The sequence below is a fragment of the Kogia breviceps genome, chromosome 10 (genome assembly GCF_026419965.1).
Source record: "Kogia breviceps isolate mKogBre1 chromosome 10, mKogBre1 haplotype 1, whole genome shotgun sequence".
NCBI classification, from domain to species: Eukaryota; Metazoa; Chordata; class Mammalia; order Artiodactyla; family Physeteridae; genus Kogia; species Kogia breviceps.
In genome coordinates this window covers 70,919,307-70,946,575 of record NC_081319.1, presented here as the reverse complement: position 1 = coordinate 70,946,575, position 27,269 = coordinate 70,919,307, and the positions used below count along the sequence as shown (strand labels likewise).

At 51.5% G+C, this 27,269-nt stretch overlaps 2 protein-coding genes across 14 annotated transcripts in view; one reads left to right on the top strand and one right to left on the bottom strand.

Moving 5' to 3' along the window:
- Nucleotides 1-7,740, bottom strand: part of FGD2 (FYVE, RhoGEF and PH domain containing 2) — a 53,318-nt gene extending 45,578 nt beyond the window's left edge. For 6 of the 10 annotated variants that reach the window (XR_010835083.1, XM_067006118.1, XM_067006111.1 and 3 more), the window contains exons 1-2: nt 7,656-7,738; nt 3,635-3,879 (exon numbers count right to left, since the gene is read on the bottom strand). Coding sequence is in view for 9 of the 10 variants with exons in the window: in XM_067006118.1 (XP_066862219.1) it covers nt 3,635-3,759 (125 nt within the window). In the remaining variant the exon portion in view is untranslated. Of the gene's footprint in view, nt 1-3,634; nt 3,901-7,655 lie in introns of all 10 variants that reach the window. The other 4 variants (XM_067006119.1, XM_067006116.1, XM_067006114.1 and 1 more) reach the window with 4 other exon arrangements.
- An 8-nt stretch (nt 7,741-7,748) lies between these two features.
- On the top strand, nt 7,749-26,566 carry MTCH1 (mitochondrial carrier 1). 4 transcript variants are annotated; one of them, XM_067006121.1, is made up of 12 exons: nt 7,749-8,140; nt 12,375-12,459; nt 15,873-15,979; nt 16,377-16,454; nt 16,821-16,878; nt 17,205-17,256; nt 18,769-18,828; nt 21,485-21,629; nt 23,688-23,735; nt 23,906-23,973; nt 24,252-24,327; nt 25,741-26,566. In XM_067006121.1, the coding sequence occupies exons 1-12, from the start codon at nt 7,793-7,795 to the stop codon at nt 25,810-25,812; spliced, it is 1,197 nt and encodes a 398-aa protein (XP_066862222.1). In that variant the 5' UTR covers nt 7,749-7,792; the 3' UTR covers nt 25,813-26,566. The 4 variants fall into 4 exon arrangements, with proteins under 4 accessions (XP_066862222.1, XP_058932410.1, XP_058932409.1 ...); XM_059076427.2 differs by having other exon boundaries at nt 7,752-8,113; nt 21,485-21,578; XM_059076426.2 differs by having other exon boundaries at nt 7,753-8,113.
- Nucleotides 26,567-27,269: the final 703 nt, after the last annotated feature.

Sequence of the window (27,269 nt, the reverse complement as noted above, 5' to 3'; positions counted from 1 at the left end):
GCACTTCCCTGCCTGAGCTGCTGCTGCCCATCTCCCCACACGCCAGCAGGAGTTATCCTCCACCCAGCCGGAGATCCACCATCAGCGCATCTTCTCTGTCACAAAGCTCCTCTTTTGTATACTTCTGGGAGAACTGTTACAGAACAAACCACTAAAATCCATTTCTCCCATCAAAGAGCTGCATGATTCCTTCTTTCTTCCCACCAGTATTCTCTCATCCTTCTTTCCTTTCAGCAAATAGTCCCAGTGCTAGGAATGTGGGGAAATGTGACAAATGACACTCTTAAAATATTGCCAGAGGCTGTAGTCTTCACAAGACCCTGAGGGGACAGGACCTTGGCTTATGTGTCTCTGTGTCCCCAGAAGTTAGCACAGTGCCTGCCACATAGCAGGCCCTCCACAAATCTTTCCTGAATAGGGAGTAGGACACTCTGAGCATGTAGGAAGGGGTCGTGGAAGAGTGTAGGGTTCTCTTTCCTCCATCGTCTGCCCTCCACCTTGACCAGGTTCCAACAAGCCCCAGCCCTGTCCCACCTCCTCCCCCAGGCCCCAGCCCCTCAGGGTGACACATACATACACCCTGCAGTTTTCCACTCATCTCAGGGTTCAGTGACCCCCCCATTACAGTCCCAGTCCCCTATAGGGCAAATCAGAAAGAAAGCTGACTGAATGTCCATGACTCTAGCCTCAGTTTCCCCACACTTTTCAAGGGCCACCTTTGTCTGGTCTACATTAGGGATCTCTCCAATTTATGCGTCATTGGGTGTCATAGCCAAGTCCACAGACAATGACCTCATTTCCACCACTATGCCCCCCTCACTCTGCTCTAGGGACTTGACCTCCTCTCTGCCCTCCAACCTGCCAGACAAACTCCCACCTCAGGGTCTTTGCATGTGCCATTCCTTCGATCTAGAACTCTCTTCTGCCATATACCCGCCTGGCTCACCCTCTCGCCCCTTTAAATCTTTGCGTAAGTGTTACCTTCTCACCAAGGGCTTTCCTCACCCCCATATACTCCCCCAATTGTAATACCACTACATATTCCCAGTCCCCACCTTCTGCTTTATTTTTCTCACTTATCTCTTTCTCATATACTGATTTCCTTATTATGTTTATTGTCTCCCCCATTAGAATGCCAGCTCCCTGAAGCAGGCATTTTTGTCTATTTTGCTTACTGCTATAACCCCAGTAACTGCAACAGTGCTTGGCACATAGTAGGTGCTCAATAAATATTGGCTGAAGGACTCAAGGGGCATTTTTACTTTCTGTCCCTTCTGAACTCTCACAGGGCACCCAGCTTCACTGCAAGCCAAAGTTCATTCTGCCTCTAGTCCCTGCTGGAACCCCGGCCCTAGTCTTCTGAATGAGATGCAACTTCTACCTGGTCCCCAGCAGCGGTGGGGGTGGGCAAGCCACACCTCTCTCACTGTCCTGCCCCTTTCTTAGAGGAAGGACTGGGCACTACAACCTGAGGAGGAAAGAGAACTTAAGCTGGGTGCTACATGTGACTCTTCCTTTGGTCCAAGGAAAAAGCACCTTTAACTGGTGCTTTCATTAAAAAAACAAAAACAAAAAAAACCAAAAAACATATTGGGATCATCTGTAGAGCTTCCCCAAAACATTTAAATTTCCAGACTCTATCCCAGAGTCTTAGTCAACTGTCTAGGCTGAGTTTGTTTGTTTTTTTAAAAACTACTTTAGTGATTCTAATGTTCAGCGAGAATTGGGAATCAGGGGTCCAGGCAATGCCCTGGCCAGGTTCTGTTGTCCGTTGGTGTCTCAAGAGCACCCAGAGTGAACGTGAGTATCCTAAGATGCCAAGTCTGGTTCCTCCAACTGGGAGGATTGTAGCTGTGCATGGATATTCTTCAGCTCACCCAGCAGGTAACAGTCTACACACACACACACACACACACACACACACACACACACCATTCTAACAGAAACCAAACTAATTCTTAGAGACTGCACAATCTAAACCAGGATTCAGAAACTTAAATTCCAACTAGAGCCATGTAGGCAAACCCCCAGTTGCAGCAGGTGTGTTGTTGAGATGCAGAGATGGGTGGAGAATCCATGTCCTTCTCATGGGGGCAGCTTTTATCCTGTTATGACCTGTTCTTGTCAGGAGGGAGTGCAGGCCCTCTGGTACTGGATTTTGCTCTTTGTTCTCCCCAAGAGAATTCGGGAATTTTAAATGAAATAACCCATATTTTCACTTGAAAATCCAAATGCTGCCAGCAGATTGCTAACCCCAGTTATACAGCTGCCGAACTGCCCTATCTTGCAAGGCTGACCCCTCTTACAACGGGGTTGTATTTACACGACCACTTGAGAGCAGTGTCCCTTCCTTCCTGCCATCCTTCACGTTCAAGCTAATAGGAAATGGCTGCTCACCCCAGAGCCTCACACTGCATAACGGCTGCTCCCTCAGCTCCGCCAAGACTCCCGGAAGCTCTGCAATAAAGGCTTGCGCAGGAGTGTGCTGGAGCTGGCTCCTACTGGCTTGTGAAAGTCAACTGTACCCATTTCTTCCCAAGTCTGTGCTCAGTGACATCTCACTAGCAGCATGAAGTCAGCCATGGTGAGAATATTTATACTACGTGAATCAGAAAGTGCTACGAATCAGGGCTTTTCTTTTCCTAGAGAGTCAGTTATTAAAGACTTACCAGCACACCACTGCACATAAGGATTCAGACTCTGCCACAGGCTGATAGGGAAGCAGTGGAGAAGGGAATAGTTTTGTTTTTCTAGTTATGTAAGAATTCACATGAATGTGTGCAATGTGTAAATGTGTGCAAAATAGACATTTTGACCCTTTACAACCCTTAGATACCCACTAAAAGGAAACAACAAGAATCTTACTCTTGAAATATTTCTTCCTTAATTAAGGAATAATGGTCTTACAAGAAAATGCCCAGATTTTAAGAGTACAGTTTGATGAGCTTTTACTAGTGTACCTACTCACATATCTAACACCCTAGTCAAGATAAAGAATGCTTTTATTCCCCCCAGAAAGTTCCTCATGCCTCTTTCCAGTCATTCTTCCATAGGTAACCACTGTTCTGATTTTTATCCCCACAGATTAATTTTGCCTGTTTTACAACTTCATATAAATGGAATCATACAACATGTGCTCTTTTTTTTTTTTTTTTTTTTTTTTTGTTTTGCGGTATGCGGGCCTCTCACTGTTGTGGCCTCTCCCGTTGCGGAGCACAGGCTCCGGACGCGCAGGCCTGGCGGCCATGGCTCACGGGCTTAGTTGCTCCGCGGCATGTGGGATCTTCCCGGACCAGGGCACGAACCCGTGTCTCCTGCATCGGCAGGCGGATTCTCAACCACTGCGCCACCAGGGAAGCCCAACAACATGTGCTCTTTTGTGTCTGGATTATTTCTCTTAGAATAATGTTTTTGAGGCTCACCCATGTCATTGCCCATATCAATAGTTCATGTCTTTTCAGTGCTAAATATTCTTCCACTGAATGAAAAGTCTTGATACTGTCTTAATCCCCAAACTCACCCAGACTAGGGGCAATGGCCCATAAATGTTTGATTTTTACTGCAGGAGAAGAAAACGTCTTCCCACCTCTCAGGATAAACAGAAATTGGGCACAAGAGATTTAAATGTACTCACCTTTCTCTACCAAGAGGAGGATGATAGAGCAGAACACCAACCAGGCATTTGATCCTTTCTGACCCTGGGGTGAGTACTGTGCTCACAGTGACACACCATGTCTCCCCAGAGTGTAGAGGCCTCATTTCCCCGTCTTCACTCTTGTAGGCTTCATCCCAAGGCCTTGGGACCTATTACTCCCTTAGTTGTCTTCGATGTTTCTCCCAGAAGGCTTAGTGATCTCGCATGCCAATACATCTGGTGACCTGCACGGTATGCCAGAATTCCTGAGATGATGACAGTTATAATGCACCTTCTTTTAGCCTAATTAGGACAAGAGGTGATTCCTGAGTTAAGGTGAGTATGGGACCCCAGGAATTCAGTACAGACGGAAGGCCAGTGCGCCGCACCCCTACCCCAGGCAAGCAGGTGAACAGAGGCAGCAGCCAGAACATTCTTGCTTGGAACTAGTAAACAGGGAGCCTGCATCCAGACAAACCCACCTTCTTTATACCAGGATAAATTCTGACACCTGCACTTCCCCAGGTGAGGCCTGAACTCTCATGCTGGCCTTGGCATCACCTCAAGTTCCTTCCTGACCTGGTTTGTGTGATGTCAACTTAGTTGCAATAATGGGTACTTACTATCTTGTATTCTGTCTTTTCATTGTAACAGTAGTTCCCCACAGGATCCTGGGTACTGGTGATCTATATACCTAGCAATTCTCAACAGTATTCTTTTTTTCTTTTTTCCTGGCTGCACCGCGAGGCTTGCAGGATCTTAGTTCCCCAACCAGGGACTGAACCTGGGCCACAACAGTGAAAGCACCAAGTCCTAACCACTGGACCGCCAGGGAATTACCAAGAGTAATATTTCTTGTTAATTCTCTGCTGTTTGTTTGATCCTACTTTGGGGCATATAGGTCTTCCTAAAGTTTCCATTCTTTTTTTTTTCTTTCTTTCTTTATTTTCTTTACTTTTTTGGCTGCGTTGGGTCTTTGTTGCTGTGCACGGGGTTTCTCTAATTGTGGCGAGTGGAGGCTACTGTGTTGCAGTGCACGGGCTTCTCATTGTGGTGGCTTCTCTTGTTGCAGAGAACGGACTCTAGGCGCATGGGCTTCAGTAACTGTGGCACATGGGCTCAGTAGTTGTAGTTCGCGAGCTCTAGAGCACAGGCTCAGTAGCTGTGGCACATAGGCTTAGTTGCTCCACGGCATGTGGGATCTTCCTGGACCAGGGCTCAAACCCACGTCCCCTGCATTGGCAGGCGGATTCTTAACTGCTGCACCACCAAGGAAGCCCCCTAAAGTTTTCATTCTTTTTTTTTTTTTAATTTATTTTTGGCTGCATTGGATCTTCGTTGCTGCATACAGGCTTTCTCTAGTTGCGGTGACCGGGGGCTACTCTTCGTTGTGGTGTGCAGTCTTCTCCTTGCAGTGGCTTCTCCTGTTGTGGAGCACGGGCTCTAGGCGCGTGGGCTTCAGTAGTTGCAGCAAGTGGGCTCAGTAGTTGTGGCTCGCAGGCTCTAGAGCACAGGCTCAGTAGCTGTGGCACGTGGGCCCAGATGCTCCGCGGCATGTGGGTTCTTCCCGGACCAGGGATCAAACACGTGTCCCCTGCATTGGTAGGCAGATTCTTAACCACTGTGCCACCAGGGAAGTCCAACTTTTCATTCTTTAAGTGGTGCTACCATAAATAACTTTGTATAACTGTTAAAAGTATATTTGCTCATTCATTTTCTAGCAAATATTTAGTGGGCTCCTACCACGTGCCAGGCGCTGTGCCAACCATGAATAGGATAGTCCCTGGACTCCAAGAACTTACAGTCTAATGAGGAGACTGACAGGAAAGCAGGCAGCCACAGTGCTGCACAGTAAGCCCTGTGAGGAGGCAGTCACAGAGGGTAAATGGGAGGCACACACAGGGAGGCACTAACCAGCCCAGAGCTAACTGCTTCATAGCTCTGAGTACATACTGCCAGGGTGCTCAGTAGAGAGAATGCTGAGCAAGATTTTCTTTCACTCAATCATTTCAGTGAGTATACTTTTCATTTCTAGATGAGTATTTGATTCCTTTTCAGATATACCTTCTTTTTTCACAATGTCCTTTTCTTTTTCTTTTCAGCACTTTCTATTCTTTATCTTTGCCTTCATTTGAAAACTACCATTTTCCCCTTAAAGTTTCTTTCAGATTGCTTATTACATCAAGTTCCCACGAGTATTAAACCTCCTGTTTTGCACATTTACTCTTTATGTTTTTGAGTGGTTTGTAATATTCTTATCGTGAGGATTTTTTTTTTCTTCCTCTTTTTGTCCCTATGAGCCCTGAGTTGCGGAAACAGCTACAGGGCAGTTTTGCATTTGCTTCCACTTCATTCCTTAGGGATCTAACAGCTTTAACTGACCTAGTTTTACTTTAATTTCTTGGGCTAAACTGTTCAATTACTTAAAAACAATTCACTGAACATTTACTCTATGTATATCACCATAGTTGGTGCAAAGATACAAGATAATGCAACACAATGTAGCTGCTTTACAGGGAACCATTCTAAAAGGACCAAATACACACAAAAAGTAAGGTGACTACGTATGGCAGAGTAAAAGGCCCTAATGGTGGACACACTATGGGGTTCAGAAGGAAAAACAGCTGCAGAAACATGGGGAGGAAAAGCCCAGAGGAGGAGAAGGTTTGTATGACGAAGTTTCAGAAGGAAGGTAACCCCACTCTTCCGGGTGGAGTTAGCAAGGCGCTGTAACGTTAGATGTGGCTGTAGATGAAGCTGACTTTAAGGTCCCTGTTAAGAAAGCTAAATCAGAATCCAGGCAAAAGGAAGTCAATTAAAGTGCTCCTGTGGGTGGGAGGTAGGTTTGATGAAAGCTGTGTTTGAAGAGGCAAACACTGTAACCTGAAAGGGCTAGGAGGCTTTCCAGTGACTCAGACCAGAACAAACCTGGGTTAGAGAGGCCACTGTGGGGGAGAGAGCAAGTGAGGGAGGCGGACTGACAGGATTTAGATGTGTAAAGTGTACAGAGTTATTTGTTGTCAGGAGTAGCCAGCCTCGCGGTGGCTTTTCAGGGGGCGAGGCAGGAAGGGAGGCAGGAAGGGCAGACTTCAAACCCGGATTAAGGGGTCAGAAGGCAGATGTCTATTCTAAAGAACTTTCTCACAATGAACACAGGATAAATACAGACAAAGGGATCAGGTCACCCATTGCTGTGTCCCTGCCGACTCTTGGATACTCGTTTTCTTTCCGCTGAAACAGAAACTTTTATTGAGCACCTCCACAACTAGCAGGCTTTAGGTGTTCTTGCAGGGGATGGGCACAATTGACAAACATGAACAGGGCACGTGCTGGAATAAACACCTTGCTCACAGGGCTGCTGAGAGTATCATACTTGAGTTATCTCGCTGCAAAGCACTTCAAAAGGTGGCACAAATAAGTGCGATTTAAGAGCCAGTTATTACTCATTTTTATTACCTAACGACTAGACTATCGGCGCCTAGCAGAACGCTTGCGTGTGCTCACGCTGAAGGACTCAATAAAACCTTCAGACCCAGTGAAGTAAATAGGGCAAAACACATTTTCTAACCATGAGCTCTAAGGCAGGTTGGCGAAGGGTCAACTGCAAAGGAGGAAGACCACAACCGCCGAGGTGCAACTGGATTTGGTCTCGTGGGGAGGGCAAAGGGGTGAGACAAGGCTGGTGAGCGCGAAGGGACTCGGCCTGCAGCGGGAGGCCTCGCAGGCAGGGGGGCCCCGGAACAGAGCCGCAAAAAGGCGGGCCCAGAACTGCGGAGAAAACTCCCGAAGCCTGGGAGGGGGATTGGAAGGGCCTCAGACCATATTGGGGGCATCTGGCTTCCAGAACCTCCGAGCCCCGCCCCTGCCGCTCTCCGGGGCTCCCGGGGGAGCGCCCGGGCCTGCGGCCGCCTTCACAGTCTCCGAACCCAGGGCCCGGTCGCCCGCGACCACTGGCCCCCGGCTCACAACCCAGCGCTGAGCCAGGACCCGACCCCGCCCGGGGACCGCATCCGTCGCTTACCGCCCGCCTCGCCTACATTTCTTCACTCCCCCGCAGCCGCGAGTGGTGCGGCCCGGCCACGCCCCCTGACGCCAGCGAGGGGCAGGACGCCCGTCCCGTCACGTGACGGGGGGAGTGACCTCACCGCCCCCTTTGCCATGGGGGCTTCCGACCCGGAAGTGGCGCCCTGGGCTCGCGGCGGTGCCGCGGGGATGGCGGGAGCCGGAGCAGGAGCTGGAGCTCGCGGCGGAGCGGCGGCGGGGGTCGAGGCCCGGGCTCGCGATCCGCCGCCTGCACACCGCGCACATCCGCGCCACCCTCGGCCTGCGGCGCAACCCTCGGCCCGCAGGATGGACGGCGCATCCGGTGGCCTGGGCTCCGGGGACAACGCCCCGACCACCGAGGCTCTTTTCGTGGCGCTGGGCGCCGGAGTGACGGCGCTCAGTCACCCGCTGCTCTACGTGAAGCTGCTCATCCAGGTGTGGGACCAAGGGCGCCATAAGGAGGTGGGGGCTGATAAGAAGGTGACAGGCCAGGATCTGGAGGAAGATGGGGGCGGGGGAGTCGATGGCGACGGATTTGAGGAGAGGGGCGGGGACGGCGGGTTGGTGCGCAGAAGGAGCGGGAGAGGAGGAAAACGGTGAGGGATTTGGGGATGCAGGGGGCATGGGTTTGGGGATGCAGGAGAAGGGGGCAAAGGGGTCAGCGACAGATTTGGGAGAGGGTGGAAGGAACAAGGGATTTGGGGGTGCAGGGGATGGGGGCGATGGAATGGAGAGATAGGTTTGGGAGACGAAAGAATGGAGGCGATGGACTTGGACCAGGAGGGAAGTGGCAGCACTTTGGGGTGAAAGAAGAAACAACAGAAATGGGGGAGGGGTGGGAAGTTTTGGCGATTGGGTGGGGAGGAGGATTGGGGGCCAAGACAGAATATTCAGAAGATGAGCACATATTTAGGGTGAAGGGGAGCAAAAGCTCTGTATTTGATAGAGGTGGATTTAAAGCGGTTTGGGGTGGGGTGGGGACAAAGGACTGGGGGTCATGGCCAAAAATTTAGGAAAGAAAAATGGGCATCAGACTCCGGGGAGGAAGGGGACGGGGGCACTGGATTTAACGGTGACGGAATTTGGTGGGAGAGGCGGAGGCGAATCGGTTTCCAGGAGATAGGGGCTCTGTATTTGATGGCGACGACAGATTTGTTGGGAGGAGGGGACAGGATGACGTGCTTTGGGGGAGGGGAACAGATAGGACGACGCAGTGGGGGAGGGGTAGTGGCGATTTGTCTGGAAAGGGGAGCCAGGAGGCTTTTAGGGGTAACGGGATGACGCATTTGGAGGAGAACATTGAATTCATGGTTGGCGATGGGAGCTGTATGGGGGGGGGCTGAGGGGGATGGGCGTAGTGGAATATTGGGCAGAAGGGCCAGTTGGAACACAGGGTGGCAGGATGTGTAGGGGCTGGCAGAAAATGAGGCCAAAGTAGGATATGTCTGGAATCGAGGCATGCAGGGGCACTCGGTATATTTGGTGGGACCAGCAGTGCCTTACAGATGAATTGGGCTGCTTGAGAAGGGGAGAGATGGAGCTGGAACGGGGCGCCCGAGCTGAGGTGGAGAGAGTGCATTTGGCCGAATTAGGTGGGTATGACTGAGATGAGCACAATGTAGATGTGGATGGTTTGGGCTTGGACTAATATCTGAAGATTTAGCCTAGAATTTTCAGTTAAGGGGCGGGGGGGGGGGTTTGAGATGGAGACCTAACCAAAACTTGAGATTTGATTTGAGTTGAGGCAAATGGGTATCAAATTTACTGTCCTGATAATGAACTGAGAATGGGAGATACAGTTGAAATGAGAGGGACTTGAGAATAGGAGTAATTGAAATCTAGGGTCTGAGGAATGGGGGCAGTGGATTTTGGAGTGTGACAAGGAATGTGACAGAGAACGAGGAGATTCCTTCAGGGACATCACGGTGACTGAGATTTGGAAATGGCTGACGGGGGAAGGTCGAGACTGGCATTTGGTTGTGATTTGGGAGTGAGGGCTCCTTTACTTATAAAAATTCAGGTTGTATTTGCAGCAATAGAGATTCCAGCTTTGGTAGAGAAATTGAGGCTTTGGAATTGGTGGTACCTGAGATGAGAAGCAAGGATGATGGAGTTAGATTGGGTGAGGACTGGGACTTCAGGGTGGCTGATAGGAGTGTCTGTGGAGTGGAGGATGTTGGAGTACAAGGAATGGGGGGGTGCTCCATGTGAAGGAACCTGGAAGTGGCTCCATCATTTGGATCTTGGTAGGTTTGGTTTACAGGAGAAGAAAATTGAAATAAGGGTCACTTGGAAAGGCAGTTGAGGAATGAAAGAGAATGGAGAATGGGGGAGGATAGGGAATTGGGGAATGAGGAAGTCCAGAGGGTGAGAAGAACTGTGTGTGGGGTGGGTACGGATGAGGGAGCCCAGTTGGGGTGATAGGTGGTCTACCCAATGTGAACGCAGCTGGTGCTGAGTGTAACATATTTGAGGGTGAAGTCTTTTTTTAAAAAATTAATTAATTTACTTTTGGCTGTATTGGGTCTTCATCGCTGCATGCGGGCTTTCTCTAGTTGCTGTGAGCAGGGGCTAGTCTTCGTTGCGGTGTGTGGGCTTCTCATTGTGGTGGCTTTTCTTGCTGCGGGAGTGCGGGCTCAGTAGTTGTGGCGCATGGGCTTGGTTGCTCCGCGGCATGTGGGATCTTCCTGGACCAGGGATTGAACCCGTGTCCCCTGCATTGGCAGGCGGATTCTTAACCACTGTGCCACCAGGGAAGTCCTTGAGGGTGAAATCTTAATGGGTATAGCTTGGGAATCAGCGATAACATCTTGCAAAAAGGAAGATCCCAGTTTGCGGGTGGATGGCAGGATTGGATTGGCAGATCTGGGGGTTGTCCCGATTAAGTGCATAAGAATGCAGTGCCTGAGATCAGGGCTCATGGGTGTTAGAGATTTGAGGGACTGACTCTGCCGGTATATGGTATAGAACCACAGCTTTGTCTGTGGTTAGGACTGGGTTAACAGATTTGGGGATGAAATTGGGTGAGTAGACTTGGGAACAAATAATTAGAACTTGAGAGTGAAGGGAATAGGAGTGAGATAGGGTCAGCGTGCCTTTGATAACACAGGTGGAAGTTAAGAAAATAGACTCAACAGATTTGGGAGCCATGGGGATACAGGATGAAGGGAACAAGCAGGTTTAAGGGTGAAATTGGAATCGATGGGCCTCCCCAGTTGTGACTGGAGTGGATAAGGCAGCAAAAGAACATTGGCTCAGACTTGGAGTTGAGGGTGTAAATGGAATGCTGCCTGTATGAGAGAACAAAATCAAAGCAAAACTAACCTCAGAACCTTTGAGCTTTTAACCCAGAAGGGGAAAGGTCTGGCAGGGGAGGGCTAACTGCTTGGTTCACCTGCCCATCCCTTTCCTTCAGCTCCCCTGGGCTAGATGTTTGTTTTTTTTTTTTTTGGCCACACCACTTGGCTTTCAGGATCTTAGTTCCCTGACCAGGGATTGAACCTGCACCCTCTCCAGTGAAAGGCAGTGAAAGTTCAGAACCTTAACCACTGCACCATCAGGGAAAGATGTTTTTCTTTTAAGAAGTTCTCCATCGTGGAGGGAGTTTCTTAATTTATGATCAGTAATCTGTCATGTAGCTCAGAATCCCATCCGTAAGGGACAGCCTGAACTTGAGTAAGGTGAGGAAGAAAGGAAATTGAGCCCAGAAAACGCTGGAAGCATACCTAGTTCTATTTAAGGCAGAGCTTCCCAACCCTGCTGTTTCTACATCCAAGAAGAGCTCCTCTGGTCCATGGATTTGTCTGGCCTGCTCTGAGGGACAGGGCTACAGCCCTGGTCCCCTGCCAGGGAAGGGCCTTCTCACATCCCACTAAGGCGCTGGTCTCCTAGACACCTTAGCCCCTTGCCTGGCAGCAGAGAATCTTCTCATTAATCGGCAGCATAACAAATGACCTCACCCCTCAGGAGAAACCTCTCCTCCTCACAGAGGTTTGGGTGGCTTGGTCCTTCACCCACCCATGAGTTTAACACATACCTTAATTATAACCAGCATCTATACAGCAAGAATTACGATAACCCTGCAGAAATGAAGGGGTCATTCTGTCACAGGGATATAGGATGATCAAGATTAGATCACAGTTGAGGAATTGTTTGAGGAGCAACTGGGATTTGAGGTGGCTGGGAGTGAGAGGGGCAGATTTGTCAACATCTGCAGTGGGTACAGTAAGAAATTTGAGTGTGGGGTGAATTAGCTATCTGAAGTTCGGGGCTGAGATTTGGGTGTGATGTGTTTTGGTGTTGCCACATTTGGGATTGAGACTGGACTGATGTTTTAACCTAGCAATGAAAATTAACTGAGATTTTTTTTCTGAGATGAGCATGGGGTTTGAAGTACGGGGGGGTTCTGCACTAGAAATATCTGGAATTGGAAGGTAAGAATGTTGAGGGATGGGGTGACTTGGATTGTGGTAAGGGTGGTATCTGGGACTGGACATTTCTGTGCATTGGGGGATTACACGATGTTGATAGTAATAGACACTGATGAAATTTTGGGCATGTTTTGATGGGGAAAACATCAACAGAAATAGCATTAGACTTTGTAGGAGAAGAGTTAGAGGCCTGGGAAAGGTGAGAAGTAGTGAGACTGAATCAACAGTAGAATCTGACTTTCCCTTTGTATTTGTTGATTCTGAAGGTAGGTCATGAGCCGATGCCCCCCACCATTGGGACCAATGTGCTGGGGAGGAAGGTCCTCTATCTGCCGAGCTTCTTCACCTACGGTGAGTGTGCTTCCCAGGCAGGAAAGCCCACACCGAGAGAGACAGAAAAGAAGCGTCAAACAGAGAACAGGCCCAGGTGGCCCTGGGGCGCACGCCGGGCAGCATGGGGCACCCAGAGTCAGAGCTGGCATGGAAGAGGGGTCAGAGGCAGCAGGGTGTCAGGATGGGAGCAGGTGACCAACACAGCTTTGGTCCAGCTCCTCTGTGTGAGCTGCCAGCTATCAGCCCAGGCAGCAGGATAGGGAGACAGGTGCCTGAGAGAGGGCAGTCCAGGACAATGGTCCCTGTCATCCCGGCCACCCCAGGCTGTGCCTGGAAGCTGGGGTGGGGTGGGGGGGTTTCCTTTTTTTTTTTTTTTTTTTTTTTTTTGCCTTCTGAGCAGTCTGGCTGCCATTTTAGCAGTTCTTTTGCTTTCCTGCTCCTCCAGCAGGAGGCCCATTGGGGCCTCCTTGGTTCTTTTCCTTTGTCCTGTTCCCCTGCATTCCTCAGGCAGTGGTGCCTACTCACTCAGGCATCTCTATCCCCTGGGTGTAGAACAGCACATGGTGGGTCTCGGCTTCACCCCTGGTGTGCCCTCGTGAACTGCATAAGCTCAGGAAGGCTGCTAACTGCTCTGGCCCCATACTCCTTTATCAGCTTCTTCATGCCCAGGCCCTCCATACAAGCACCCGCCCCCTCCGCCTCCTGCAGCCTTGTCTGCCAGAGGGTCTCTGCATCAGGAAGCCCACCACAGGGCTTCCCTGGTGGCGCAGTGGTTGAGAGTCCGCCTGCCGATGCAGGGGACACAGGTTCGTCCCCCGGTCCGGGAAAATCCCACGTGCCGCGGAGTGGCTGGGCCCGTGAGCCATGGCTGCTGAGCCTGTGCGTCCGGAGCCTGTGCTCCGCAACGGGAGAGACCACAGTGGTGAGAGGCCCGCGTACCGCAAAAAAAAAAATTTTAAATAAAAATAAATAAATAAATAAAGGAAGCCCACCACGGTGGAGCTTCCCTGTTGCCAGCAAAGCCCACCAGCTGCCTGTGCTGCTCATCCCCTGACCCCCAGCTGGCCAAGGCCATTTCAAATCCACCATCCCTGTCCCTCTCCCAGTCCCCACCCTTCCCAGACTTCTTTATTTTTTTTATTTTTTATTTTTTTGGTCACACCACACGGCTTGCAGGATCTCAGTTCCCCGACCAGGGATTGAACCCCGGTCACGTCAGTGAAAGCCTGGAATCCCAACCACGAGCCACCAGGCAACTCCCCAGACTTCTTTAAATGTGCCTTTGCTCTCTGTGTTCACGGCCAGGCTGACCCTCTCATGCTCCCTCCACCTTTGCCCATCTTATCTGTTTAGTCAGTCTAGCATGTTCTCTGAAAATCTTTCTTTGTACCAAATAACTTGGGGCCTCGCCTCCTGTCACCTTTTTTTCATTTCACACCCTGCTGGCAGAATCTGATGTCATGTTTCTCTTCTAGTTTTGCCACCTCATCGTTGAGTACAGTATAGAGCCAGGTGGAACATGTCATTTTGCGGGGAAATCTGTTCATATTTGTTTCACTTAAAAGTTGTCAGCGTGGGGAAGGAGGACGTCACAGAATCAGGGAGGCACCCCCCACTGTAGTGCAAGAAAGCCGGTATGCAGAGCGATGCTGGATTTGCAGGAGGCCGGGGTGGCGGGCTGCCAGCCCCTACGTGTGATTCCTCCATACACCACTATGCAGGCTCTAGCCATAGAGAGGTTGGAACCCAGATCATCTCTGTTCATGTCACACAGTCATTCCCGAAAGGACTCAGGGCAGAGGGGTCTTGACAATCACCTTACTGCCTCTTGCAGAGATGAGCAGAGTTCTGAGGTGCTCCCCTCGCCCCCCGCCATTTATATAAATGTTGTTTCAGTGCAGATGGTGTAAGCAGGCTCCTGGTGTTGGGGAGGGGCTCAGCTGTCTGGCTGTCTAGCGACTGTCTGGACGGGGTCTACTACGCCCCATCAGCTATGAAAAGTGCCACAGCTGCCATGACATTCTTTGGTCTTCTCCCAGAAAGAACTTCCTGGAGAGTTTTCAGGGACTACAGAGAAACCATGGAATGAAGGAGCCCCTTGCCAGCCAGGGGGCCCTTTGGGCCCACAAAGGCCTCTGTAGACGTTTCTGCATACCTTTGTCTGTTCTCACTTGTTCATAATTCAGCTCTGAGATGGGGAGAAATAGGGGTCCTTACTCCCTTTTTTTCTGGCTAGGAAATTGGATGGAAAGAGGTTAAGTGTCCTGCTGGAGACCACACTCAGGCTTTATCCCGCCAGCTCTCCCTTCTGCTGACTGGCTCTCCCCTCCCCCAAAATAAACCTTCCTTCTGCCTGTTCACTCCGTGAAGCAGGACATCCTGGCCACGTCGCCCAGTGTCCTCTCTCCTCCTACTCCTCTCTTTCCAGCACCACCCCAATCTCAGGAAGCCAAACATGCAGGTACCAGGTGCTCTCGGGACCAGGGGAAGCCCATACAGCTGCCACATGGAATTGCTGTTGGCAGACATGTGGCAGAGGAGAGAACGGCACCCTCCCTTGCTGGTTCCCGCCACTGTGCGGTGCTGGAGAGCTAAAGTCTTGGCTCGAGGGGAGCACATTGTCTGAGGGAATGTTCTGCCAGCTTCCAGGTATGCAGGTTTATAAAAATATGTCTCCGTTTTGAACATCATTTAAAAGTTGATATTGAATAAAACAGTAAAACATTAAGAAAGTATCTTTTTAGAGACCCAAACAAAAAAACACTGACTCAAACAGGGTCAGGGTCCAGCTTCCCTGACCACTTAAGTTTTTTTCTGTAGAATAGTTCATTGATGCCTCTGTTTTAGTTACTTCTCCACTGGCTTTCCCCCCTGTAATTAGTAAATGCCAGTAGGTGCCAGGTGGGATCCTGGATGCAGCACAGTGACGAGGTGGGGATGGCCGTCTCCGTGGCATGCTCAAAGGACACTCTTGAGCCTTTCCCCTGGAAGCCCTTCTTTTCCTCTTTCCCTACCTTAGTTTGCAAACTTCATCACCGCTTGTGGTTACCTTTTTCCATTTTTTCTTTTCCCAGAGAAAAACATTTTTTATAAGCAATAGAATTGGTTCCTAGGTTGCAGCTCTTAAGTTGCTGAGTTGAGAAACTGTAGCTAAGTTTGCCAAGTAGATTTTCCAAACTACAAAAAGAAAAACATATGAACTTGTTCGTCAGAAAAATATGTTTTGAAGGTTTTACAAAAAGAAATGGGCTAGAGAAGATGTTTGGGGGTGGGGCCCGATTGCTTCCAGGGTCCTGGACGGTGCTCCCTTCCGTGACTGAAGTCAGCAAGTACTGAAGAAGGACAGGCTACGTCTGGTCTGGGTGTGAATGTGACCCAGGAGTGGGTGCGTCTGGGCTGAATGTGACGCTGCCACCTCTGCTTTCTTGTAGCCAAGTACATTGTGCAAGTGGATGGGAAGATAGGGCTGTTCCGAGGCCTGAGCCCCCGGCTGATGTCCAACGCCCTTTCCACCGTGACCCGAGGCAGCATGAAGAAGGTGAGCCCGGGGTGAAGCCAGGACCAGTTGCCCGAGTCCCCTGCCACCCCTGGAGGCAGCCATGTGCACCGGTCCTGCTTCTCGGTTCCCACACTGGTCAGGGCTCCACCCTAGCACCAAAGCCAGACTCCAAGCCCTGGTGGTCCAATGCCAAGTCTCCTCAATTGGAAAGGCCCCTGCCTCACCATCTGCCTGCTTTCTTACAAATGTGAAACTAGGCAGGGACTTTCTCCCCCCTAGCTTCAGCCCCAGGGGGTTACCCAAGGCGGGCCCAGCTAATGGACATGGCCAAGAAAATAGTAGGAGCTGTTTCCTGCCCTCTCCATCCCTTCAAAGTTACATCGAAGAGGCGCACCTGTATTTTGCTTTTGATCCACCTTTGTTCTTTGCACCTCAGGTTTTCCCTCCAGATGAGATTGAGCAGGTTGCCAACAAAGATGACATGAAGACTTCTCTGAAGAAAGTGGTGAAGGAGGTGGGTACCTGGAATTGGAGAGGAGAGCCTGATTATCTCTCACTGCCCAGTTGGGCAGGTCACTGAAGAGTCACAGTTGGGGCCTGCTGTGTGCACAGTGGGGTGGGATGTGGAAGGAGCCCCAGCAGGGCCACTGCAGGGAATCACAGAAAACCTCTCAGCCGCCATGGGACCTGGCCTGGGACCTGGCAGCAGTCCTGGGTAGAGGGAGTTTTGCGTGGGTGACAAGGGGGGCCATCTGAGGTAGACCGACCCCACATGGGTGCTGCAGGATCCCAGTTTTCCCCTGTAAGTGCTTATAGCTCCCGGTGAGTACCAGTTCCAGAGACAGGCCAGACCAAGTCCCCGCCCTCTGCTCTCTTGCAGACCTCCTATGAGATGATGATGCAGTGCGTGTCCCGCATGCTGGCCCACCCCCTGCATGGTGAGCCTCCCCATTGGAGACTGCATCTCAGCCGTGGGGTGACCCCTCATGGGCTGTAGACGGGCAGTGGTAGAATTACTGGGAAGTAGTATCACTGGAATTGGCCGGGAGTTCAGTCCAAAGGGAGCTGGGGCTCTTCCCAGCCAGAAGAAACGGGATGCCGTGGTCATGGGGTGTGATGGGGAATCCCAGGGGCCCTCCTCCCCTCCCTCGCTCTGACACGGGCTGTGTTGTGCAGTGGCCACTGTGCTGGGCACCTCACCCACAGCTGGGGAGTCTTGGGCTTTGGCCACCATGTCACCTGTGTGTGTTTTCTCTTTCCTCAGTCATCTCAATGCGCTGCATGGTCCAGTTTGTGGGACGGGAGGCCAAGTACAGGTAGGTAATTCTTCTCAGGGTTGGCAGGAGTGGCCCTGTCACTATTCAGAGTCTGCCAGGGCAGGCCATACTGTGGTCAGCTGCTGCCCCTTTTCTGCCCTATTTCTTATGTGCCAGCTTCAGAGGAATGGGGTAGTGGCTACCATAGTCTGGGTCCAGGGGTATTTTCTCCCTCTCTTGTCTGGGGCAGCCCTGGATGAGCCTAGATGCCCTGCAGAGGGGTGAGTGGGATTGGAGTCCAGTTGGATTAGGAGTCCTGGCGGGGTTCCCTCCTAGACCCCCTAGGTTATGCCCTAGCCCTTTTTCCAGCTGTCACAGAAGCCAGCTTAGAGTTCGTTTCATTCTCTCCTAAGTGGCCGTCCACCCCATGGCCTTGGGGCTTGGTCCTTCCATTGCTTACCAGATATTTATGCAGCACCTGCCATGCCTGGCACTGAGCTGGATCTGTAGGGGCATAGGTGTGTTTACACAGTCCTTCCCTTTGGCAGTTGTGCCCTCCCTGCCCCTCTGAGGCTCAGTGCAGGACAGGAGGTGGGTCCTGGAGGCTCGTGGTAGGAGTACATGCATCTGTTATCCTTCCTCGCTCAGATTCTTATTTCCTGGGTTCAGTTGTTTTCTGCTGCTGTCCTTGGGGCCACTGCCCCAGGAAGCTTGGCTGCCTTGGTACCTCATTTGAGTTCACTAATGGGAAATTGGTCCATTCCCCCAGTGGGCTTAGAACCCAGTGGGCTGAGCCACTGTCCTGAGAGGAAGGGTAGTGGGGCCTGGCAGGGCTCTGGCTCCCACCGTCTTTCTCCTAGGCCACCCTGGCCCTCTCGGCTTCACAGAGCCTCTATGCAGAACAGGTCACTTGGCATTGTCACAGGTCCCAGAGGTTGCACTTGAGCCTCCTTTGCATTTCACACCTAAGACATCCCAGTCTGTCCTGTGATCTCTAACAGGCTGCAGTGGGCAGGGTGCGCATCCCCGAGTTCCCTGCTGGGGAGGGCCAGATGCCTTTTCCCAAGCTGCGTCTGTGCAGTCTGATTGCAGGGCCTCCTGCCTCAGGGCCCACTGCCGCAGGGGCCTGTATTCCTTCTCTGCCCTCTGGGAAGGTGCTTCTCTCCACTCGCCACCTCTCCTTCTCTCTCTGTGGGACATGCAGGCTTCTTTCAGCCAGAATTAAGCACTAGAGCCAGGCAAGAGAAGGTTCCGTCACCTGTGCAGCAGCCCAGGCTAGAAGGTTCATGTCTACATTCCAGATCCATAGAAAAAAGCAGTAGAGAACTGGGGTTCTGCCCCTGTGGGTGGTTGGGTTTCCCCAGTCTCCATAAACTGCATAGACGCCCTCTCACTCCCAAACAAGAACTGAAATCATCTCCACTTGGGTTCTGCCTGGTGACAGAGAATGCCCCCTCCCCATCCCGGCCAGGACTGGATGGCTCTGAGCAAGGGTGGCAGCCTCTGCTCCACACCAGGGCACGGGCTTCTCCAAGTTCCCCGGGTGACGTTGTATCCCTGTGTTCTCCACAGCGGTGTGTTGAGCTCCATTGGGAAGATTTTCAAAGAAGAGGGGCTGCTGGGATTCTTTGTGTACGTGAGTTTATACACCCCATAACTGGCCATGGAGCATGGCTCTACTAACAGGCGCATTCTCAGCCCTCAGTCCACAGCTGTTGGCCTCACTAACCATAGGGCTCTGTCCCTGCCTGAGCAGCTGCACCTTGGCCCGTAGAGCTCCATGGCCTATGCGAGCTACAGATCATCGGGAACAAAGCTGCCCAGCCCTGTCCACATCGTGGCTTACACAGAAATGGTACTGTTTGTCCAGCACACTGGGGGTGTGGGTGGCCAAAACCGCACCCCCGACCCCACTACCCCCGTCCATGTGCTCCAGGGCTGGGGGTGGGCATGAGGCTGGTCTTTAGGTCTTCCATCGTCCTTGGTTTCACTGCTGAAAAGTCACTGAAAATCTGTGACTTGGGCTGAAGGTCAAGCCCTGGCAGCTGACAGGCTGACTCCAGCTGATGGATCCTGTTTGACATAGCACTTCTGAGAAATTAGTTCTTCATATTCAACATTTAGGATGTTTCACAAAACGATCCCTATTTCTGGCTTCTCTTAAAAAGTCAAGACCTGGCCGTGCTGGGCCTGTGTTTCTGCAGAGCAGATGTCTTCAGGGCACACAATCTCCTGAGGGCCCCGGACCTCCTGCCCTCCTTGGTGTCTCACACCCATCTTATTCCACCTGTAAAGAAAACTCACGCCAAAAAAGACTGTAAACTACAAACAGAACCCAAAATCCAGGCCTGACAAATATTTTTTGTTTTGCTTTTTTAAGGTCTAGGCAGAGACATACATGCTGTAAAATACACAGTACACTAGACATGGGGCTCTCTGTTAACTCATCTTGTGGTTTCATCATCGGCCAGGTGTTGTGTGTGTAGGCGAGTGTTTGTGTGTGTATGTGGTTCTCACTAGGAGGTGATTTTGCCCCAGGGGACATCTGTAATGTCTGGAGACATCTTTTGATGTCTGGGATCACAGCTGGGATCTAGTGGGTGGAGACCAGGGATGCTGCTAAACATCCTGCGGTGCAGAGGTCAGCCCCCATGACAAAGGATCATCCAGACCTACAGATCAATAGTGTCAAGGTTAATAAACCTTGATTTATATATGCACATATTCATATCTATGTATATGTACACATATGTATGGGTGTGCATATATATGTGTGTGAATAAATATTTGCTTGTGTGACTGGTGCTTCACACCCTAAAACACTGCATATCACCACCTCTGGTGTTTTTCACGCTCATTGTATACATTCTTTTTTGGTGTGTGAGTAGGATTCCCACACAACAGATACCTTACCCATTGGGTTCTTTTGTTTCCTTCATGTGTTTGTAGAACAGGTGATGTACGTACTCAGAAACCACTGAGTGTACCTGTGAAAAGTCAGTCTGAGCACAGGTGGAAGCAACAGGATTGGAAATTGCATTCATGAAGGTTCACTTTATTCATATCTCTCATATCATAGATGTGTACAGGTATTTTGAACTTTCAAATATTTTGAAATAAGATTTTTGAAAATTCAAAAATCATAATTCTGTGTCCTCTCTCCAAGAGATAGCCGTTCTTCTGGAGATCTTTCCATGTCCTTCTATATCTAAACAAGCAAATAAACACATTAAAAAAAAAACCCCACAAGGGCCTCCCTGGTGGCACAGCAGTTAAGAATCCGCCTGCCAATGCAGGGGACACAGGTTCGAGCCCTGCTCCTGGAAGATCCCACATGCCACAGAGCAACTAAGCCCATGCACCACAACTACTGAAGCCCGTGCGCCTAGAGCCCGTGCTCTGCAACGAGAGAAACCACCGCAACAAAAAGCGCACGCACTGCAACGAAGAGTAATCCCCGCTCACCGCAACTAGAGAAAAGCTTGCACAAAGCAACAAAGACCCAATGCGGCCAAAAATAAATAAATAAAACGAAAAAAAAACCCAAACCCACAAGTATCACACAGGACCCACTGGTCTCAATCTGGCTTTTTGCCCTCAGCATTGTGTATTAGGGAAACTTCACATTAGTATGTGGAGATGCGCATTCTAAAGGCCATCATTTTAAAAGTCAGCCCTCCTAGGGCTTCCCTGGTGGCTCAGTGGTTGAGAGTCTGCCTGATGCTGCAGGGGACACGGGTTCGTGCCCCGGTCCAGGAAGATCCCATATGCCACAGAGCGGCTAGGCTCTGTGAGCCTAGAGCCATGGCCGCAAGTCAGCCCTCCTTGTAAAAGCTTGTATGGAACATTCCAGGGGTGAATACAGGTGCACTGAGCAAAGTGTTTTGTGAGAGTGGATTGAGTAAAAAGGCCAGAAGAAGACTGCTAACGTGTAGGTACTCTTTCATAATCTGCATTGGAAAATCCCGGATTTTGCACCATTCACATTTTAAGGCCCAGCTTCTGTGGTTTGAACACTGCTTGTGAGACCATAAGCTTAACTTGTGCTGTCAGATGTAGCATATAACACACATACCACCCCCCACTCCCCGCGGAGAAAGGAACACTGCTTTCCTGCTGTGGATAGCTGCTGGCCCACGTAGCCCCTGCGGGCTTCCTTCCCGAGGTGGTGCTGGTGGATATGCTGAAGTTTTGAGCTTGGAACATCCTTGCCTGCTTCCTGGGTGTCGAGCCCCGAGGAACTGTTGTCTTCCCTCCCCTGCTCATCTTTGCTCACCTTGTTTTTTAGCGGCTTAATCCCTCACCTCCTGGGAGATGTGGTTTTCTTGTGGGGCTGTAACCTGCTGGCCCACTTCATCAATGCCTACCTGGTGGATGACAGCGTGAGTGACACCCCAGGGGGGCTGGGAAACGACCAGAATCCAGGTTCCCAGGTTGGTTGGAACAAGGACTTGTCCATCTTTCCATGTACTGCGGATGCCCAGGGTATGGGGCAGACTTGAGGACTCTGGGATTCTGAGTACTGGGCCCCTAGGGCTGGAGAGGGCTTCTGGGGAGGGGTCTGAGGAGAAGACTCTGGTTGTCCCTGGGTCAGCTTTGCCTCCGAGGAGAACGGCCTCGAGAGAGGAGATCGCTAACAAGACGTAGAGGGGTTTATGGGAATGCCCGTCCCTGGGCAGCTTTAGGTCAAACAGACCCTAGCTTATCCACAGCTAGTTTGAGGCAGTGACTCAAACCAAACTGAGGATCCCTGGTCAATCAGAACGTAGACCAGCTAGTAATAACCCTTGAACTTCCACTCGGTGTTTTAGGCTTTTTCAAGCCCTTTAGTGAACGTTATGACATTTGATCCTGACAGCACCTCAGTTGTGAAAGGAACAGAGCAGGTATAACATCCTGTTTTACAGAAAGACGAGATCCAGAGATTGAAGGGCTCTCCTGGGGCCCTTGCCTGCGAGTTGACAGGGCTGGGACTAGGTCCTTCCCTGGGCCAGGCCGAGGGTGCTTCAGTCAGCTAGGAAGTGTACCATGCAGGTGCACCCCACTCTCGTTAGTGGTCTACACAGCCTGGGATGCACAAACCTCTCGGCAGATTGGGTCAGGCACGGGGAGGCCTTGGTCCTTCTAAAAGGCACTTGTTGAGGAAAGGTTTTTGGGGATCTGATAGGTCAGCTGGTTCTCCCTGACCCAAGGTAAGAGTTGGGGAGCAGTGATAGGCAGGGGTTCCTTGGAGCCAGACATTCTACCAGTGGGAATCACCCACCCTCGGAGGCTGGGTGAGGGACTGGGGACCTGTCTGCCAGAATCACCTTGTTGGGGTGGGCGGGGTTCCTAGTCTCCGTGTGTCTGTGTCTGGGCCCCAGAATGGCAGTTCCGGGGTGGGGGTGGTCTGGGAAAGAGTCTGGTGAGGGGTACCTCTGAGAGCTCGCAGCTGGGGCAGAGGGGAAACTGGCCATTTGAATTGGGTAGGTGAGTCTTAACTGGCCTTTTAATGTGAGCAGATTCCAGTTGCTCCATAGAGAGCAGCTCCCACTTGCAGTTACAGTAGCACAACAATGCCCCTTTCTCAGGGGCGATATGGGTGGGTCAGCTGCTGCTGTCACATACAGAACAAGCCTGGGACAGCTGGAGTGCCTTGAGGGGGAGGGGTGTCCCACAGCTGACTGGTTCCTCCAGTCCAGGTGGGCAGGTGTTTGACCAGGGGCTGCTGCACTTAACCTCACTGAGAACAGCAGTCGACACTTCACATGCTTTTCTTTGTGTGGCTTAAAGGCTGAGATGAGGCTGCGCTCAGGCAGAGGGCTGAGCAAATCTCCGCCCAGGGTTGCAGGGCATCCATCGGGTGGGATGGCCATGTCTCAGGAAGCTGAGGGATAGGTAGTCACCCTTTGTAGTTTGGGGCTGTTTCATGGGCAAACTTGAATTCAGGAGTTGGGGCCTGAAGGGGGCGAGAGTTTGGTGAGGTAGGGTGGCAGTAAGCCCAGGGTTTCCCTTCACCTTTTGCTACAGGACCCAGGATTCTGTGTGCAGTTCATATGGGTGCCTGACTTTCCATTCAGTATGCATTTACTGTGCGCTGAGCCCTGGGCAGGCACTGATCAAGGCAAACAAAGGCCCAGCCCTCGCAGCTTACAGCTCGGAGGAGGTTACGTAGGCCACAGCCCATGATCCTACCTACCTCGTCTCTTCCGCTCACCATCCCTGGCTGGGTCACAGAAGGCCCTCCAGTCCGGATATCCTACTTCTGCCTCCCAGATCTTCTCTTGGCTCTGACTGCCAGGCCACCGAAGCTGCTGGCAGGCCCTGAAAGGGAGCACAGTGTGTGCAGTGGGCATGTGAGGAGCTGAGTGCAGAGGGGGTGTGAGGCCAGTGTGGAGGGCAAGGTGAAGGGGTTGCAGACCAGGCAGCGCGGACAGGGCCGGGGACTGCATGTTTGAAGTCTGCATCCCGAGGTACCTGGGGCAAACCAGTCTCCGTTTTTGTCTTTTCAGTTCAGCCAGGCCCTGGCCATCCGGAGCTACACTAAATTTGTGATGGGGGTAAGTCTGGCCAGCTGCTCTTCCCACTGAGTTGGGGGCCTGGGCGGGTCTTCAGAGGCCAGCTCTGGAGATGGCTAGAGGCAGGCCTCGGTCTAAGGTGTGTCTGCTCCTGGAGCCGGGGTTGGGGGCTGGTGGTAGGTGGCCTCACTGACCCTCAGGTCTCCCTGCAGATTGCAGTGAGCATGCTGACCTACCCCTTCCTGCTGGTCGGTGATCTCATGGCTGTGAATAACTGCGGGTAGGTGTATGCCCCTACGCAGGCACCCTGCCAAGGCTGCTGGGGGGACCTGGCTGAGCCCGTCCAGTGCCCTGCCCCATCCCACCTGCTCTGTGTGTGGACTCGGCCCACCAGGCCCCCTGGCTTCCTCTGGGATTCATCTCACCCCTTTGGGAGGAATCTGTGGTTCGGTATGGGGGTGGTGGCAGCCCCAAGGCATTCCTTCATGAGGGCTCCTTTTCCTTAGCTGGTCCGTCTCCCGCTGTTCTCTGGATCTAACATGCTCTCCTTCCCCGCAGGCTGCAGGCCGGGCTACCCCCTTATTCCCCAGTGTTCAAATCCTGGATCCACTGCTGGAAGTACCTGAGTGTACAGGTAAGCCTGCTCTCCAGGGAGGTTTTTCTCACTTTTCCACCACATCAGTCAGATGGAAAGGTTTTGTGGACTCTTCATTACATGAAAAGTTAAGGGGTTGTCGTGGAATCTGATGTTGTAAGGAGGATAAAGAGAATGTAGACTTATGGTTTGAGGCATTTAAATTAAATTTTCACTTTATTTTATTGGGTTGGCCAAAAAGTTCATTCGGTTTTTTTTCCATGACCTGTAGAAGGGGTTTGAGGTGGTCAGATCTGAATTTGCTTAAGAATTACACATCAGACAAGGTCTTCTTTTCTTCACCTCTCAAAGACTCTTAAAACAAGTATGAGGGAGCCCATAGGATAGGTGGTGAAGCCCAAGAACTTCTTATACCTCAAGTAACCTGGGATGAAAACACACCTGGCATGTTGGAGGCCGGCCCCTCCCTCCACCTGTGCAGGATGCCCCAGGGGCCAGGAGAGCCTGAGGGTGGAGCTGGGCCATGTGGTGAGCTTGGCGAGGGTGCCAGTCTTGAAGTCTTTGTGTTCTGTGCCCAAGCACCCTCCTGCTGTCTGGAGCTCTGGGTCAGGGATCCAGGTGGCTGGCCCAGGACAGATCCCTACCTTTTCCTGGCCTTGGTTGGCTTCAGAGTAAAATGGGGCAGTGGCCTGGGCAGGAGGAGCTAGCACACTGACTGGCCTCAAGGTTGAGAGAAGGACGGATAGGAGGAAAGCAGGGAGGCCAGAGACAGACGCAGGCCTTCCAGCGAATCCAGTTGGTCCTACATGCATCACGTCCTCTAGTATTGGAGGAGCCCCAGTCCACTTGGGCTCTGAAGCCAGAGGGCAGTGAGTCTCCTCTGGGGGTTTCCTACTCAGTAGCCCGGTGCATACTGGACACCCGGGACTTCCCTGGGGCGCAGTGGTTGAGAATCCGCCTGCCAATGCAGGGGACACAGGTTCGAGCCCTGGTCCAGAAAGATCCCACATGCCACGGAGCAACTAAGCCCGCGAGCCACAACTACTGAGCCCGTGTGCCACGACTACTGAAGCCTGCGCACCTAGAGCCCGTGCTCCACAACAAGAGGAGCCACCGCAGTGACAAGCCCGCGCACCACAACGAAGAGTAGCCCCCGCTCGCCACAAGTACAGAAAGCCCTTGCACAGCAATAAGACCCAACACAGCCAAAAATAAATAAATTTAAAGAAAAAAATACTGGACACCCTGTGGCATGAAATAAACTGCCCCCTTGTGCTTCAGCACAGAGCAGATTCTGACCTTGCCCTCAGAAATGCAAACCTAGGGCCTCTATCTCCGACTCTGGGGTCTCTGAGCTACTGGACCCTTCTTTGTCTTTCGCTGGCCTCGCTTTGGGGTGGGATGAGAAGCATGGCCTTCCTTTCACTGACCCTACTGCTCCTTCCAATCCAGGGCCAGCTCTTTCGAGGCTCCAGCCTGCTTTTCCGCCGGGTGTCATCAGGATCGTGCTTTGCTCTGGAGTAACCTGAATCACCTAAAAAAAAACACGCTGTCTCAGCCTGGCCACCGTGGGTGAGGCCTGATCTTCTCGGGGCACCTGTAAGACAACCAACCCAGCAGCACCTAGATGTGCTCCAGCACAGCTGGGCTTCGGTTTCCATATATGTCATGTGTCTGTCCAGAAGTAGGGGTTGGGTGGGGGTGAGGCTGCATCCAATGGATTGGTCACAGTTAGACCTGGGGAAGGGTGGGGTGGGGCTGGGGAATTGGGGCAGAATCCCCTTACTTTGCAGATTTCCTGAGTCTGCCTTGTGCAGGAGGCCGAAGAATGGCTTGTGGAGGCCCACACTGGATGGGCAAAGGCTCATGAAGTCAGGTCCCAACCTCCATTCACACCCCTTGAGTCAGCCCCAGCTCTCATCCTGCAGCTCAGCTGGGAGTTTCACTCTCTTGCTTTGTAAATAAGGTGTGATCCCCTTTCACGAGGCCGCTGTCATGTCCAGGCCTTTGCTAGGAGGCTGTCTTCGTTTTTCTCAACACTACTTTTCTGATGAGGCAGCACCTTCTGAAAGGGAAATCATGTGACTGCTCAGAACGTGTCCTTTTCGTCAAATGTTCATTGGTTTAATGGTGATGCCTTACGTGCAGGATATGGTTACCTATGCACTTGTGAACACCCAGATGTTAGGCAGATCAGTGTCTATTCCTATCCAGTTTAAAGTTCCTAATAAGATTTGACCCTTTCTTCCTCAAATAAATGCATTGGTGGTGATTTGGAGCTTTGTGGGGAGTCTCTTATTTTTATGAGCTTAACTGTCTGCAGGGTCTTTCTTAGTCCTTTGTGGTTGTGTGAGAAGGGTTGTGTGTAAAGTGACAGGACTTGGGGCAGCCTGGCCTGGGCATGAGAAGTGCCTGGGCTTGGTGTAGATCAGCCGGCCGGCAGGCCCGGGGGGATGTTGTGGGGAGGGGGCAGGGCGAAGGCTCGGGTCATTAGGTGGTTTTCTGAATTAGACAAGCCGAGACTCCAGTTCACAGAGCAACAGCTAGTGCCTAGGCCTCTTCCCAGGGAGACAGGAGCTCTAAAGGTCCTACCAGCTTCAGAAAATGTTCCACCCAAACACCCAGCTGTCCTCTCAGACTATTTGCAGATGACATTGTCGGGTTTTACCAAGTCGGTTGGTGTAGCAGTCCCATGGTTACAGCAGAAAGAGTGGACACAGGCCCAGCTGAAGCACTGAGCTTGGCCTTCTCTGGAAAAGGCAAAGCTCCCTTCATTTGCTTCTGTCCAACATTTGCTTTTGCCTATAAACAGGCAGAACTTACAAATGGAACATGCTGGCCCCTAGAGACCCTGGGCTTCCAGCTGATGGGGTTTTAATACCAGTTGAGGGCAAGCTTGGTTCCCCAAATGTTTCTCTGCCCTTGTTCTAGGGGAGATGGCTTCGGAGAGCTGGGGTTTGGCACTTTGGTCATACTTCCTC